The sequence below is a fragment of the Pseudorca crassidens genome, chromosome 4 (assembly GCF_039906515.1).
Source record: "Pseudorca crassidens isolate mPseCra1 chromosome 4, mPseCra1.hap1, whole genome shotgun sequence".
NCBI lineage: Eukaryota > Metazoa > Chordata > Mammalia > Artiodactyla > Delphinidae > Pseudorca > Pseudorca crassidens.
In genome coordinates, this window is record NC_090299.1 from 37515432 (window position 1) to 37530007 (window position 14576).

At 42.9% G+C, this 14576-nt stretch overlaps 1 protein-coding gene and 1 pseudogene across 1 annotated transcript; one reads left to right on the forward strand and one right to left on the reverse strand.

Annotated features, from left to right (window-relative positions):
• Positions 1-5036: 5036 nt before the first annotated feature.
• On the forward strand, positions 5037-14355 carry TMEM128 (transmembrane protein 128). Its single transcript, XM_067735511.1, has 5 exons — positions 5037-5192; positions 6832-6973; positions 10117-10275; positions 12347-12455; positions 13702-14355. The coding sequence occupies exons 1-4, from the start codon at positions 5096-5098 to the stop codon at positions 12444-12446; spliced, it is 498 nt and encodes a 165-aa protein (XP_067591612.1). The 5' UTR covers positions 5037-5095; the 3' UTR covers positions 12447-12455; positions 13702-14355.
• On the reverse strand, positions 9691-9988 carry LOC137224122 (transmembrane protein 126A pseudogene; annotated as a pseudogene).
• Positions 14356-14576: the final 221 nt, after the last annotated feature.

Sequence of the window (14576 nt, forward strand, 5' to 3'; positions counted from 1 at the left end):
GTCCTGGACCATCTTCACTAACATTATTCTCAATTCTTTTTCTGGAAGGTTGCCTACCTCCACTTCATTTAATTGTTTTTCTGAGGTTTTATCTTACTCATTCATCTGGTACATAGTCCTCTGCCTTTTCATCTTGTCTACCTTTCTGTGAATGTGGTTATTGTTCCACAGGCTGCAGGACTGTAGTTCTTGCTTCTGCTGTCTGCCCTCTGGTGGATGAGGTTATCTAAGAGGCTTGTGCAAGCTTCCTGATGGGAGGGACTGGTGGTGGGTAGAGCTGGGTGTTGCTCTGGTGGGTGGAGCTCAGTAAAACTTTAATCTGCTTGTCTGCTGATGGGTGGGGTTGAGTTCCCTCCCTGTTGGTTGTTTGGCCTGAGGGGACCCAGCACGGGAGGCTACAGTCTTTTTGGTGGCGCTAATGGCAGACTCCGGGAGGGCTCATGACAAGGAGTACTTCCCAGAACTTCTCCTGCCTGTGTCCTTGTTCCCACAGTGAGCCACAGCTGCCCCCCCGCCTCTGCAGGAGACCCTCCAACACTAGCAGGTAGGTCTGGTTCAGTCTCCTATGGGGTCACTGCTCCTTCCCCCGGGTCCTAATGCACACATTACTTTGTGTGTGCCCTCCATGAGTGGAGTCTGTTTCCCCTAGTTCTGTTGAAGTCCTGCAATCAAATCCTGTTAGCCTTCAAAGTCTGATTCTCTGGGAATTCCTCCTCCCATTGCCGGACCCCCAGGTTGGGAAGCCTGACACGGGGCTCAGAACCTTTACTCCAGTTGGTGGACTTCTGTGGTATAACTGTTCTCCAGTTTGTGAGTCACCGACCCAGTGGTTATGGGATTTGATTTTATTGTGATGGCGCCCCTCCTACTGTCTCACTGCGGCTTCTCCTTTGTCTTTGGATGTGCGGTATCTTTTTTGGTGAGTTCCAGTGTCTTCCTGTCGATGATTGTTCAACAGTTAGTTGTGATTCTGGTGCTCTCGCAAGAAGGAGTGCACGTCCTTCTATTCTGCCATCTTGAACGAATCCCTACATGTATTAGTAGTTTTAATCTTTACCCAATCTTGTAGACAAAAGAGAGGATCCCTGGCTTGCCCAAGGTTGAAACAGCCAGTAATGACAGAACCAGTAATGACAGCTGGCCAGGCAGCTGGCTCCAGAGTTCATGTTCTTAACTAGCTTAAGTAGGGTTTGGCTGGATTCAGGGGTTGAAACAGTGCTGTGAGACTGCTTGGCTTGGCTTGCATCTCAGAGCTTCCTTCCTAAGGTGGGCTCCTCTGTGTGTCTCCATGGTGACAAGCCCACATGGACCTCAGACAGGTCTTCCCAACAGCTCTAGCCTAAGTCCTGGGGACTGACAGGTCTGGTCTGGGTCATGTGCCCTCTCCTAGGGCAGGGTCAGCCTCCTGAGAACACTGCAGGACTGCTACAGAAGGGAGAAAAAGTGTTTTCTCAGAGGAAGGGATGTCTACACCAAAGACCAGGGTTAATTGTGACCAAGGGTCAAAGTGAAAACCGAGTAATGGAATTCCTATGTCGACGAAAATAATCAATAAACAATCAATAATTAGAAAAGAGTTTTATTTGCGCCAAACTGAGGACTAGCCCAGAAGCCTGGTTCCCAGATTAAGAAACTGCTCTGGAGAAGCAGGTTTTCAGCACAGTTTTGTATCTTGTCAGAACAAAGAACATTAAACAAATCAGGGATACATTTCTTCAAGGTTTTAAAAAAATACCAATGCATACACATACAGCACATACAGTAATGGCCTTGGCACCTGGGAAGGGAGTCTTATCATCAAAGGAGGACTAGCATTGGCGTCCCAGGAAGAGGGGCATTTAATCTTTATTTTTAAAATGGACATTCTTTACATCTGGTCAATGTGCCCTTTTCTTTAATAATCAAAGCAGATGTACAGGGCTTCCCTGGTGGCACAGTGGTTAAGATTCTGCCTGCCAATGCACGGGACACAGGTTCAAGCCCTGGTCCAGGAAGATTCTACATGCCGCGGAGCAGCTAAGCCTGTGTGCCACAGCTACTGAGCCTGTGCTCTAGGGCCCATGAGCCACAACTACTGAGCACACATGCCACAACTACTGAAGCCCTTGCACCTAGAGGCTGTGCTCCGCAACAAGAGAAGCCACTGCAATGAGAAGCCCACACACCACAATGAAGAGTAGCCCTCGCTTGCTGCAACTAAAGAATGCCCGTGCACAGCAACGAAGACCCAACGCAGCCAAAAATAAATAAATAAATAATTTAATTAAAAAAAATAAAACAGATGTACAAAGTAGGTTTGATAGGCCAAAAACAGGCTATTTTAGTTAGCATAAAATTCTGGTTAACTCATGTAGAAGCCAGAATGATTTCCCTATATCTCAATATGTAAAAATTACTTTTATCACCTGCTATGTGCCAGGTGTTTGCAAGGCATTGGGGAGCAGCTATGACATGGTTGTAGCCCCCTGTCAACTGGGAGAGCACAAGCAAAAGGAAACTTGCAACAAAGAGTAACTGGAGGGCTTCCCTGGTGGCGCAGTTGTTGAGAGTCCACCTGCCAATGCAGGGGACACGGGTTCGTGCCCCGGTCTGGGAAGATCCCACATGCCGCGGAGCGGTTGAGCCCATGAGCCATGGCCGCTGAGCCTGCGCGTCCGGAGCCTGTGCTCCGCAACGGGAGAGGCCACAACAGTGAGAGGTCCGCGTACCGCAAAAAAAAAAAAAAAAAAGAGTAACTGGAGCCCAAGGAGAAGGGAATAACTGATGAGGAGGTAAGCAGGAACCAAATCCAGAAAGCCTGGCAAGGCCAATTAATAACTACCACTGCTTGAACGTGCGAGGCACTAGCCTAAACAATTGGTATACACTTATCTTCACTCTGGTACCTACTGTGTCACAGATGAGGAAACTGATACTTAGAACAATGAAATAACTTGCCCAAGGAATCCAGAGTGATGGCGCCAGGATTCAATAGTCTATGAACACCTTGGATTTAACCACATTGCTAAGGGAAGGCTAGCAAAGGTCACAGTCAAATTCATTTTTCCCCCAAAAGTAATCCACAGTCAAAATGAAATTTCTTGGTTGGTAGCAAACTGATATCATACATCTATCATTTCGGTGCACAGTACACACATTGAAGAACTTATTTAATGGGCCCTAGCAATGAAGATGTGGTCATTAAATACCGGATTTTTTCCAACCTGATTTTAAGTATCATCAATATGGTCTGCAAGAAGTGCATTTAAAATATCAGGGGGGAAAAAAAAGCTGAAAGGCATTCGGATCCAGATACAAAGGCCCTGAAACCACCAAAGGGGAAACTGATCTGACCCGAACATACTACATATGGAAACCCTGGAATGGTTGCGATGCTCTAGGGAATATTCAATTACAAGGGAGACCCAGCACTGACCTTTTTACAAGGAGACAATCAACAGAAGACTGTATTTGATGAGAGGAATTCACTTCCTGTTAACAAGGCTTCTAACCCTGTACAAGCAAAAGGAGAAGGGGGGGCAAAGACCCCAGGTGGCTTTGAAGAGATAAACCCTGGTTCTTTAGGAGTCTGAAAAGAAAAAGAAAAAAAGAAAACGGGAAAAAGGAGGTATTGTGTAGAAAGGCCATATGATCCACCCAGTTGTTAAATCCTTTGCTCCAAAGGGTTTGCTACAAGGGCTGAAGAAATGATAGAAATAAACCCGTAGAAACTTGACATTCTTTTCTTGAATATTTATTGCATTTCTTCTGCAAACACTCACAACACATAGTGATATTAAAGAGTGCCTAATTCAGATTTTACTTCCTGGGTGCCTTTCTGGACTATCCATCCCTGTATTCAACCTACCTCAAGCCACTCTCCCTGGTCCCCATGTACTACAGCAGAATGAAGGGCTGCCCTTTATTCGGTGCTCTCATAACCTCATATGCAGTATCTCTGTTATGGCATTGGATGGAAATCGTCTCCACCACTAGATTCTAACTTGCCCCTGTCCTCAGCATTTTAGCAGATGTAGCTGCTCAGAAAATGTTTGTTGACTGAATTAATGAAACGCTTCCATACATTTATAAATAGTGCTTTCTACTGTACTAGGTCTCTGTGGTCATTTTTGGCCCAGGAGCTCCTCAAGGGCAACGTCACGTCTTATCCATCTTATCTCCATTACCTCGCATGGTGCCTAACAGTTCCTAGCAGACAGTAGGTGCTCAGCAAAAGTTTGAAGGGTTAAGCACAAAATTTCTCAACATATGACACGGTAGAAAGGAGGCAAGAGAGTAGCAAACAGGGTTACTGATGGAGGAAAACTTGTGAATTAGTGACACAGTCTTTTTCAGTTTATGAGCGTGAGTGATGGGAACTGACGGATTTCTGGCAAAGTACAAATTTAGCTTTCACGTTTCTGGCTGGGGGTAATTTCTCACAAGCCGTAAGAAGGGGGCTAACATGAACCACATACGGGTGCTTCACATTTAAAACCCCAGAACAAATCCATGAGGCAGGTATAATCCCCGTTGTACAGAAGAGGAAACAGGCCCAGAAAGGTTTATTTCTTGCCTGAGCCCACCTGAGAGGTCAGCGCCAGGCCCAGACTCCACCGCAGGTTCCCGGGCCCGGCCCAGCGGTCCTTTCCTCCTCCTGGGTGACCTCTGACTCTTTCACGTCTAGCTGGGCGACTCCTGAGGAGGAGGAGGAGGAAAGAAGCTGGGGGGTGAGATGCTTTGGGCATACCGGAGCCACAGGGTTCAGGACGCAGAGCACAAAAGCAACGAAGTGCGCCCGTAGGGCCTAGCACACCCACTCGCGCGCATTCGCCGGCATCGGTAAGCTTGACCCTTCTGGGCTTCCGTAGTTCGGAACAAACTGGATATCTCTAGACGGGGAAGGATAAATATTTTGAAATTCAAATCATGTTTCCGGATTTGAGCACTGAGACAGCAAAGCCTAACCCTCCGTACGTTCTCACGAACTAAAACTGCGAAAACAACACAGCCTCTCCTCCTCACAAAAGGAAATCCCTCCCTCCTCCGGCGAACCGAGGCCGGAAGTTCCGGTGGGCTTGACGTCACTACCGCCCAGTTTCTGGGCGGTGCTAAGATGGACGCTCTACAGGCTCGGGAGAGCCTCCGGCGGAGATACCTGTTCCCGCGGGACGTGGTGGTCCAGCAGGACCGCGAGGGCTACGCCGGGCCGGGTGAGGCACCCCCCGTGGCGCGCTCCGAGTCGCGCAGAGGTTCCCAGAGGCGAGGCGCCGGACACGGCCGGCCCCGCGGGCCTCTCGCAGCCCTACCCAGTCAGGAGGGACAGGGTTTCGTTTTTTCAAGGCTTACCAAGTAGTTTTGCAAGTCGGGTATTTACTGTCGTAAAAGACCCTTAGAGATCAGGTAGCCCTGCGCATCTTGGTCTTCAGGATTCCCAGGAGAGCTGGTTTAACACCTGTTTGGCCATATCCATTAAAATAAAAAATATCCACAGATTGTATTTCTAAGAACCTAACAAAGGAGCTTACTCGTAGCAGTACACAAGGGCGTGTGTGCAAAGTCTTTCATCTCAGCTTTGCTTGTACTAGCGAACGACTGGAAACATCAAATTGTCTGTCAGCAGGGAGCTGGTTAAATACACTTGGCTGTTTATACATGACACGGCAGGCAGACTTTTATGAACCAATGTGGATGCTTTTCAAAGGGAGGCGCAGAACAACGTATGGTATGCCACCATTTGTGTTCAAACCAGATAACATGCGGTGTGTGTTCACCTGTAGATGCATAGAATATGCAAGAATTCAGTAGACGTTATTACTGGTAGCTGCTTTGGGGCTGGGGAACTGGAGTTAAGGATAAAGAGAGCGATTTCACCTTAGATCTTTTTGTCCTGTATGTTGTAAATCTTGTGTATTTATTACTTTTAAAAAGTAAACGCAGAAAACAACATGCGCAGGCATGCTGGTTTATAAATTTTGAGGGTGTCTCGCAGAATTTGTATTATGAATAAGCTTCCCAGGAATTCTGATGGTCAGCTAAAAGCTCGGGAACCTTGGCTACATACTAGTGGTTCTCACATGAACTGATAGAGAGGGCATGTCAGTCACATGGGGAACTTGTTAGACCCCATTTGACCCATTCTTTCAGATTGGGTCCCAAATGGAAGGAATTTGACTTGTCCATCACCTGTCTAAGACAAGTACCATGTTGGGACTGGACCTCCAGTGTGCCCTTTCCACTTTTGAGCTGCCCCAAAAGGTTGTGTTTGTTTAAAAAATTAAAATATGTAGTTGTAAGTAGTGTTTTTGGAAAATCAAGTCTATTTTGTGTTCTAATGTTTGCCACTTGCATTTTTCTTAATTAACAGGACTAATGACTTTCCTAGACTACACGTGAAGCATAGCATTAAAATTCCTACACTACCAGATGGCATTATTCTTTCCAAAAGACTATATAAATAAATTTGGTTGCAAAACTCATTTAGCAGCAAAACAAGTTGACTATATTGGACAGGTTTCATGGCAGGCTCCTATTAATTATTTCTAAAAATATAAACCTATTTCGGTGGTTTTACAGAAGAAATTGGTACTATCATGGGAGAGAATGTGGTTCTTAGAAAGCTCTAGGAAATTATTTTATTTGACTTAAAATAGGTGTAATTTAAAAAAAAAAGAGGAATTCCCTGGCAGTCCAGTAGTTAGGACTCCGCGCTTTCACTGCCGAGGGAGCAGGTTCAGCCCCTGGTCGGAGAACTAAGATCCTGTAAGCGGCACGGCGTGGCCAAAAAAAAGGTATAATTTTTCCTGTGACGTTAATGGTTACTTCATAAGTTGAACTCTCCGTTATTTGCAGAAACCTCTACACCTGTTGAGAAAAAGGAGAAACCTCTTCCAAGACTTAATATCCATTCTGGATTCTGGATTTTGGCATCCATTGCTGTGACCTATTATGTTGATTTCTTTCAAACCGTTAAAGAAAACTTTCACACCAGCAGGTAAGAAAACTTTATTGCTTCGTAAGTTAAACACACTTGTTTTATTTTTCACGTTTTGTGAGCCGACTTCTTCAAACGCTTAGTAGGCACCTACTTTCTGCCGGGCATGGTGTTGGAGGTGCTGGTGACGCAGAGTTGAAAAAGAGAGTGTGTGTTCTGGGCACGTACCGCAGAGTGGGTGAGGCTGGAAATTATTTCAGTGGGCTTTCTCAGCACAGGTGTTTTGGAGGATGAGGACGGTAGTGAATTTAAGAAGGACGTAATCCTTTTGTAAACCATGCAGAGAGAATGACTGAAGGTCTTTAAGAAGATCAAGTACAAGAGCATTGGGAGGAGGGAATGAGAATTGTGGTGGGTGGGAATTGGGTCTCAGAGCTCGTTTTCAGAGAATAGTTACAGCCAACAAGGTAACCACATGTACAGGCTGTGATTGAATTAGAGTTGAGGTCACTGGTGGGAGGAGTCAGGAGCTTTGAGGCAGGATGTCAAATAGTCCATCGTTCATGAGGATTGAAATCTCTTTAGTATAAAATCTAGGAGTTGACATGGAGGGGAAGGTTGTTCATCACACTCCTGAGTCCTCACTGGGCATTGGAGAGTGTTCTGGAGGCCCCTAGATAACAGAAAAAGAGGGAGAGGTGTTGGTGAGCATCGGAGCTGGCATCGAGAGGGGTGATTTGCTTAAAGTGCAAGTGTAATTGTTTGGAAGTACCAGCGGGGCTAGAAAGGTGCAGACGGGACTGTTTGATCCGGTGATATCGTTGGGGGTTGGGGGACACACAGTCTCTCCCGCAGAGGCCCTCAGGAAGAGCAGTGACTGCTGGAGGGGCGCCTGAGGAGAGTGAGGGAGCAGGTGGTCCGGGGAAAGCAGGCGTGTGGTCGGGGGGCGGTGTTATGTAAACTATGGCAGGGAGAGAGCTTGTTCCCCTTCCTTATTTCCACAAGCAGGAGCTTTCCCTAAACACTCCCATCTTCTGGCCCTTCCCCTCACTGGCTTCTTCCCTGGGAGGTGCTAGACCTCCTGAAAGGGTTTGGGATGAAGAACCAGGCATGTAGCTCAGCACCTTCTTCCTCTTGGGAGCCAGCTGCCCATGGGAAGCACAGATTCTGGGCTGCTTTTCTGCACCATTGTTTTATGGGGCGACCCTGACATGAGAAGGTCTCTAGGTTTTCACTGTGACTTGAAACCCAGTGGGGAGGTCTGTCTCTTTCTGGGTTTCAGTGTGAGGAAGCATGTTGTCACCATTCACCAAAGCTGTCTTCTTTTCATAGCTATATCAGTAAAGAAGCTGACAGTTGGTCTTTATCAGTTTGGTTTCTTTGTGTCTTTCAATTGGTCTAGAACTTAGGCTGGGAAAAGAAGGGATGGTTGTTTCAGACACCATCAGTAGCACCTGCGGCTTCGTTCATGAAATATCTCATGAGAGCCTGAGATGTATCCAGTTATGGTCACAGTGATGAACAAGGCACATTTCTCACCCTCCACCAGCTCATTTTAGGCTGTGATAGATGAGTAAGTCATGTGGTGCGTACTGTTTGCGTGTGCGAGGGTATGTGCGGGATGCCATGAGTGCACCTAGAAGGGGCACCCAGTCCAGGCCAGCCTCAGGAGGTAGGCCTTTTTGAGGTTTCAGGAGAGATGGCAGGATTTGTCCATTTGTGTCCTATGTATCCTCGTATATGAGAATACAAAGTATTCTTAGTAGTTAAAGGAGATGGTGAGGTAAGGAGTAACTCACTACACTGTAAGGTGTTTGGGGCGCCCACAGGAGTAGCGGCACACAGTAGCCCACCGGTGGTGTGTGACAGAGCCTGGACTCAGCCTCCGGACCAGGACTGGGGGGCATGAAAAGAAAGTGGGAGTCATAGGGCTCTCCTCAAAGAAGTGTCATCTTAGAGGAAAAGAGACAGAAACGCATGGCCGAAGGCTGAGGATTTTGAGTAGAGTCGTGTTGCGTTCTTGCTGAGGCCTCGGTAAGCAGCGGGGAGTTGGGGCAGCTGTGGCGGGAGGGCGCTACCCAGAGGCAGTCCGTGCAGGCTGCCTTCTGCTTTCTCGAAAAGGGTTCATTCCTCTGATTTTCCAAATCTGGCCTCCTCCCATGACCAGCAGGGGCTGGAAGGAAGGGGCTGATGAGCTTTTTCTCACACACACTGAGCCAAGTCTTCTGTGGAGTTGGAAGGAGCAAAAAGCCATTGGCCCTTGAGGGAGGGCTGGAGATATTCTAGAAACAGGAGGGTTTCATTTAGAAATCTTTTACGAGAGGCAATATGAATTAACTCCTTCCAAATTGATATTCAGTATTTCAAGAAACCCAGCTTAACTTGGAGGAGTTGATGGAATCTTTATTACTCTCACACTCAAAACTTCAGAAACAACCAGAAAGCCGCTCGCTTTCCTGTATGTTTAAAGAAAACGTCCTTTTTTGTCAGTTAGTTTATGAAAGTGTGTGTGTGTTTAAAGTCTTACTTTTTCATCCTTTTGTGTGTCTCACTCTCATCTTTACCTACCCATCTCCTATTAGATCTAGACTTTCTGCAAGCTGGGATTGAGTAACTGTGGGTCCCTCTGCCCCTTCTCCAGTTGATATTCTTCTTAGAAATAGATATTTAGTCTATTAATGTTAAGATACCTGATTTGTTAAGTGCTGTCAATTAGCACTTTTTTTTTAAAACCACTTTATTTTTGTGTACATATTTGCTTAACAATCACTGAATTTCTAGTCAGCTTCAGGTATCTGAAGAGCCTTTAAAAGTAGTTTATATTGTCTAGACCCAAGGTATGCTGCACACAGTCTGGAGCAAAATTGCAAATAACATCTGTCTTAAGATAGGCATAGAAATTCTGATTCAGTAAGTTAAGATGCTTCCTTTCTCTAGTGGCAGGGCTGAGTCATACCTGGCTGGTAGGCCCTGTGTTATGGGACAGGACTCAAAATTCAAATCACCTGTATTCAAAGGTAAACTTACAAAACCTTTGTCAGATACATGCACTGTCAAAAATGGGATCACTGCCATTGGTATGGTAAGCCAGCAACGATATGAGCCTATGTCACATTTCAGATGTGTCAAAAAAGATTATTTACTATTAGGCTGCAGAGGATGTAAAAGAGGATAATAGAAGGGTATTATTTTTGTCTCTACAGTTGGTTTCTGTTTGGCGGTACCTTGTTGCTTGTTAGCTTATCGATTGCATTTTACTGCATAGTCTATCTGGAATGGTATTGTGGAATTGAAGATTATGATACCAAGTATCCAACGTTGATACCTATTACAACTGCTACTTTTATTGTAGCAGGAATTTGGTAAGTTACCTCTGGAATGAAGATTTTTTTGATCAGGTAATGATGTACATGGTACAGAATTCTAGAGGGGAAAAAAAAGGGAATGATGGGAAAACAGTCTCCTTGATTCCCTTTTCAGTAGTGTCTTTCTTTACTTATATATTTAGTTATTTAAAATACAAATGGTGACATGCTATATATATATATATATATATATATATATATATATATTGCATTTTGCTTTCTAAATCATTTTCATTGTGAAGTATAATACAGACATAAAAGTGGAAGAATCTAAAATATACAGCTGAATTATCATGTAGTGAGCCTTGGTGTAAACCCTAACGAGAAAGATCTGTGCCGGCCCCCTCTAACCCCTTCCATGCCCCCTCCCAGTCACTGTACCTTCATTCCTGCCCGCAGGTAAACACTGTCCCCACCTTCATGGTAACTGCTTTCTTTTGCATCTCTTATAGAAATGGGTTCATATAGTATGTATTCTTTTCCATTTGACTGTTTACATGCAACATTATGTATGATTCGTCCATATTGTGCATAACAGTTGCTCGTTTTCATTGCTGTTCAGCATTCCATCTTATAACCAACTCCCAGTTTATCTGTTCTGCTGTTGATCGCATTTGGATTGTTTCCAGTTTGGGGTTATTATGAGTGATGCTGTTAAGAACATTCTTGTGTATGTCTTGTGTGCCTGTGCGTGCTTCTGTTGGATGTATATGTACATGCATACATATATACATATCTCTAGAAGGGAAATCGTTGGCTCATCGGGTATGCAGACCTCCAACTCTAGTAAATAGTGCCAAACTGTTTTCCAGAGTGATCTTTTTTTTTTTTTAAATTGAGTTTGGAATTCTTCCATACCAGTACATACAGATGTGTCTCATTCTTTTTAACAGTTACATCATTATCACTGCATGGACATATCATGATTTATTTAACCAGCTCCCTGTTTTTTTATTCTTTCGCTGTTAAAAATAATGCCACAATTAACATCATTTTTCATAAGCTAAGAGGTTCTCAATGAAAAGTTTTTTTTATGTTTATAAAAGTATTTTATAACTTGCTCATTAAAGAAAAATCTGTAAATTACAGAAAAACACAAAGGAAGTAAATCCCATGATCCTGCCAACCAGAGAGAAAACTACACTGAACATTGTGTATGGGCTTTTAGGTTTTTTCCCTCTCTTTATATTAATTGCATTTTAATTTGGGGAAAACCACACACCTTTGTACATATTCAGTTTAAATGTATTTTTTCTATTATGTATTTTCTGTAGTTGAAGTTTATGGGTGTTTGACATATGTTGCATTGTGATGCAGTTTTTTATTAACCCTTCGGTGACGAGTGTAGACAGTTGTCTTATTTTACAATTTCTTATAAGGCTAATGTCACCCCCGGAAATATTATTGTATGTTTTAGAACAGTAGGATTATAGCTATTTAAATGTCTACTTCTCAAAATATTATGTTAGTCATTAATTATCTGAAACACTTATTTAATTGACTATAATTTTCCTTTATTAACTTCTGCTGTTAAAAATTCAGTTCATAAAAATCATTGCACTTAGAAAGTGTGTTATTCTTACCTGGTGACAGGAATAGTATTTTTCTCAATGGAAAGTTTAATAGCAGCTTATAAATGATTACTTTTTCATTCTGTTTCTAGCAGAAAAATACTTTAACCGTCTTTTTTTTTTTTTTTTTTTTTAACCATTATAGTTTGGTAGTGTGTGAGATCGTAAAAGCAGGCTGTAGTCATTTTATTTCGTGTTCCTTTACAGATACTAATGTTAAGAGACTGAAGTGTCTGTTAAGCCAGGCCAGCTCTCGTTAGAGGAGCTTTAGTGATTCCAGTTCTGAGTACTTTGTGAAGAAATTGTGATATTTCCAATATTGGCTAAGTCACATATCTGAGAAGCATGATTTATATATAGAAAGTTACTGGCTGAATGAACTTTCCCAAACCGGGTAAAAGTGAGTCCTTTAAATCTAGATTCTGCAGTAGAATATAGTTGTGTAGAGTATAGCTATAGTTGTGAACTGTGTGGCTATTTTGTCCTTTTCTTTTCAGCTTCAATGTTGCTTTATGGCATGTGTGGTCATTTTTCACTCCACTGCTGTTGTTTACCCAGTTTATGGGGGTTGTAATGTTGATCTCACTCCTTGGATGATTTCTAAAGGTAAGATTTCTGGAATGGTATTTCTAATAATGAATGCATTTGAAAAAGTCTTTCATGATAATTTTCAGTGGACATAGCAGTAACGGACTAGTAAATTATTTCAGTCATGTTTACACGAGAGTTGTTCATCCATTGAACTCTGAGGTAGAAGGGACTGTGATCCCTTTCCATTTGCATAATTTTGTTCTAAGTGACTACTTTTTAGAGAAGGCACCCTGACCTTCCAAGATCTCATGAAGAGAGTATTTGCACCTTCCAATATGGATAAGTTCACACATTGATTCATTTTCTATTGCAGTAAACTTCCATCTACTTCTATACTGATGACTATTGGCTAGATTGTTCTTAGTTAATGGGAATATGGGAAGAATGGGCAATTTTACCCAGTTGAGAAGAAAAATCTGTTTTCTAACTGTCCTGGCTGCCTCATAAAAATCTGATGGATGGCACACCAGCCTTTCCCTTCCATGTTATTTATAGAATTTCTGCTTCCCCAGAGACCACCGTGTCCCTGGGCCTGCTGCCTTCACAGTGGGGTCTATTTGCTAATTGTCAGATAACTCATTTATTGAATAAGTATGTGTTCAGAGTACTCACTGTACATGCTTAGGGACATGGTGAAAAAGACAGACGGTCCCTCTCTTCATGTTGCTTACGTTAGAACTTGGAGAAAATCTATTCCATATGTCAGTTTACTTACTTGTAAACTTGAAAACTGAGACCCAGAGAAGTAAACTTGGAAAACTGAGGCCCAGAGAAGAAAAAGTTAATGCACTCAGTTATTGGGGTGCAAAAGAAAACTGACATTTCAGCTCACAGACAGCATGTTCTCCCTTTGGAGTTTTAAAGGAAAGTCCCTATAACCAGATAAAGAAGAAATGGATGTCCTCTCATTGTTGCTAGTCTGAAAATAGCTGCTAGCACACACATGCTGATGTGCAGAGTCCCCTCCACACGTTGTGCTGTGTCTAGGACCGTTTGGACTCTCACAGTATGTCCTCTGTCCCTGTTGACCTGTCGCCACGAGAGCATTCCCTCATCTGACCCTGTCTGCTTTGAATCTCTGGCTGTTCCGTATTGAGTTTTTCCACGTGTTCAGGAGCTTTTGACTTACTGCCGACATCAACGTTTAATTGGTAACAGAGAGCCAGAGAATGTTGTAGGCAGGGAGATTGAACTGTGCTAAAATTTTTAATATTAAATCCAACAGCCTGAGATAGAATGTCTCGCTTGGGTTTTCTTTCAGGTGTAAGGGCATGTCAGTTTAAAGTGAATGATTAATATCCTGCTAGCTGAAAGCACCGCAGACATAATGGAAAAGCTACAGTGTGTTTTTGCATCTATGAAGTGAATGGTTTCCTTGGAAGAATTGTAACTTTATAGCTCTGTAGTTGAAATCAGAATAAATTATATTTCATTTGTATATTCCTAAACTCATTATCGAATTTTTCAGATTCAAAGTAGAAATATTCTATTCAAGACAGAAATAACTAATTTGCAGTGTTAATCTGTTTGGATCATTGGAGAAATTGTTGGTGTAAAAATTTAAATGAATTTTCATTAGAGATGCATAATGTACTCCCGATAGTTCAGAGAAGTTGTTCACTCTTCCATTTAAGGGTGAGCAGTTCAGTGGTTGAGATGACTGGGTGTGTATATAGAGGAATGATAGTGTCATGTGCCTTTAACACAACTTCAGCAATTCCTAATAATACCGTTTTTATAATAGCTTTGTAAGGAGGAGGACCAGTTGAAAGGATTTTGTGTTTTCCCATCACTTAAGATTTATCACTGTGTAAATTACTGGGTTTTTAGCATTTGTTTAACATATGAACTTTTAATCATCTTAAGTGCGTGTAATTTTTTTCTTAATATTTAAATAAAGTATTTCTATAACTTTCTTGTGGGTTTTGTTAATACAAACTTTGGAATTGTTTCTGTCTTCAGCTATTAGCACTTTCACTATAGAAATAAGGCTTCTTTTTAGAGAAGGCTACTCTGCTTTTCAAAGACCAATGGAAGACAGTATTTGCACTTTCAGATGCAAATATGTTTACATTAAACCTAAACATCGTAAGCACTGTGACATTTTAAGTACCTTATGTTGGTTTCTGCGCTCCC

Bases quoted from the DNA above. Each gene is read 5' to 3' on its own strand.
- TMEM128 (XM_067735511.1), top strand. From the start codon at position 5,096: ATGGACGCTCTACAGGCTCGGGAGAGCCTCCGGCGGAGATACCTGTTC. The intron at 5,193-6,831 runs GTGAGGCACCCC...CGTTATTTGCAG, and splicing joins CGAGGGCTACGCCGGGCCGG to AAACCTCTACACCTGTTGAG. The intron at 10,276-12,346 runs GTAAGTTACCTC...TTTTCTTTTCAG, and splicing joins TTTATTGTAGCAGGAATTTG to CTTCAATGTTGCTTTATGGC.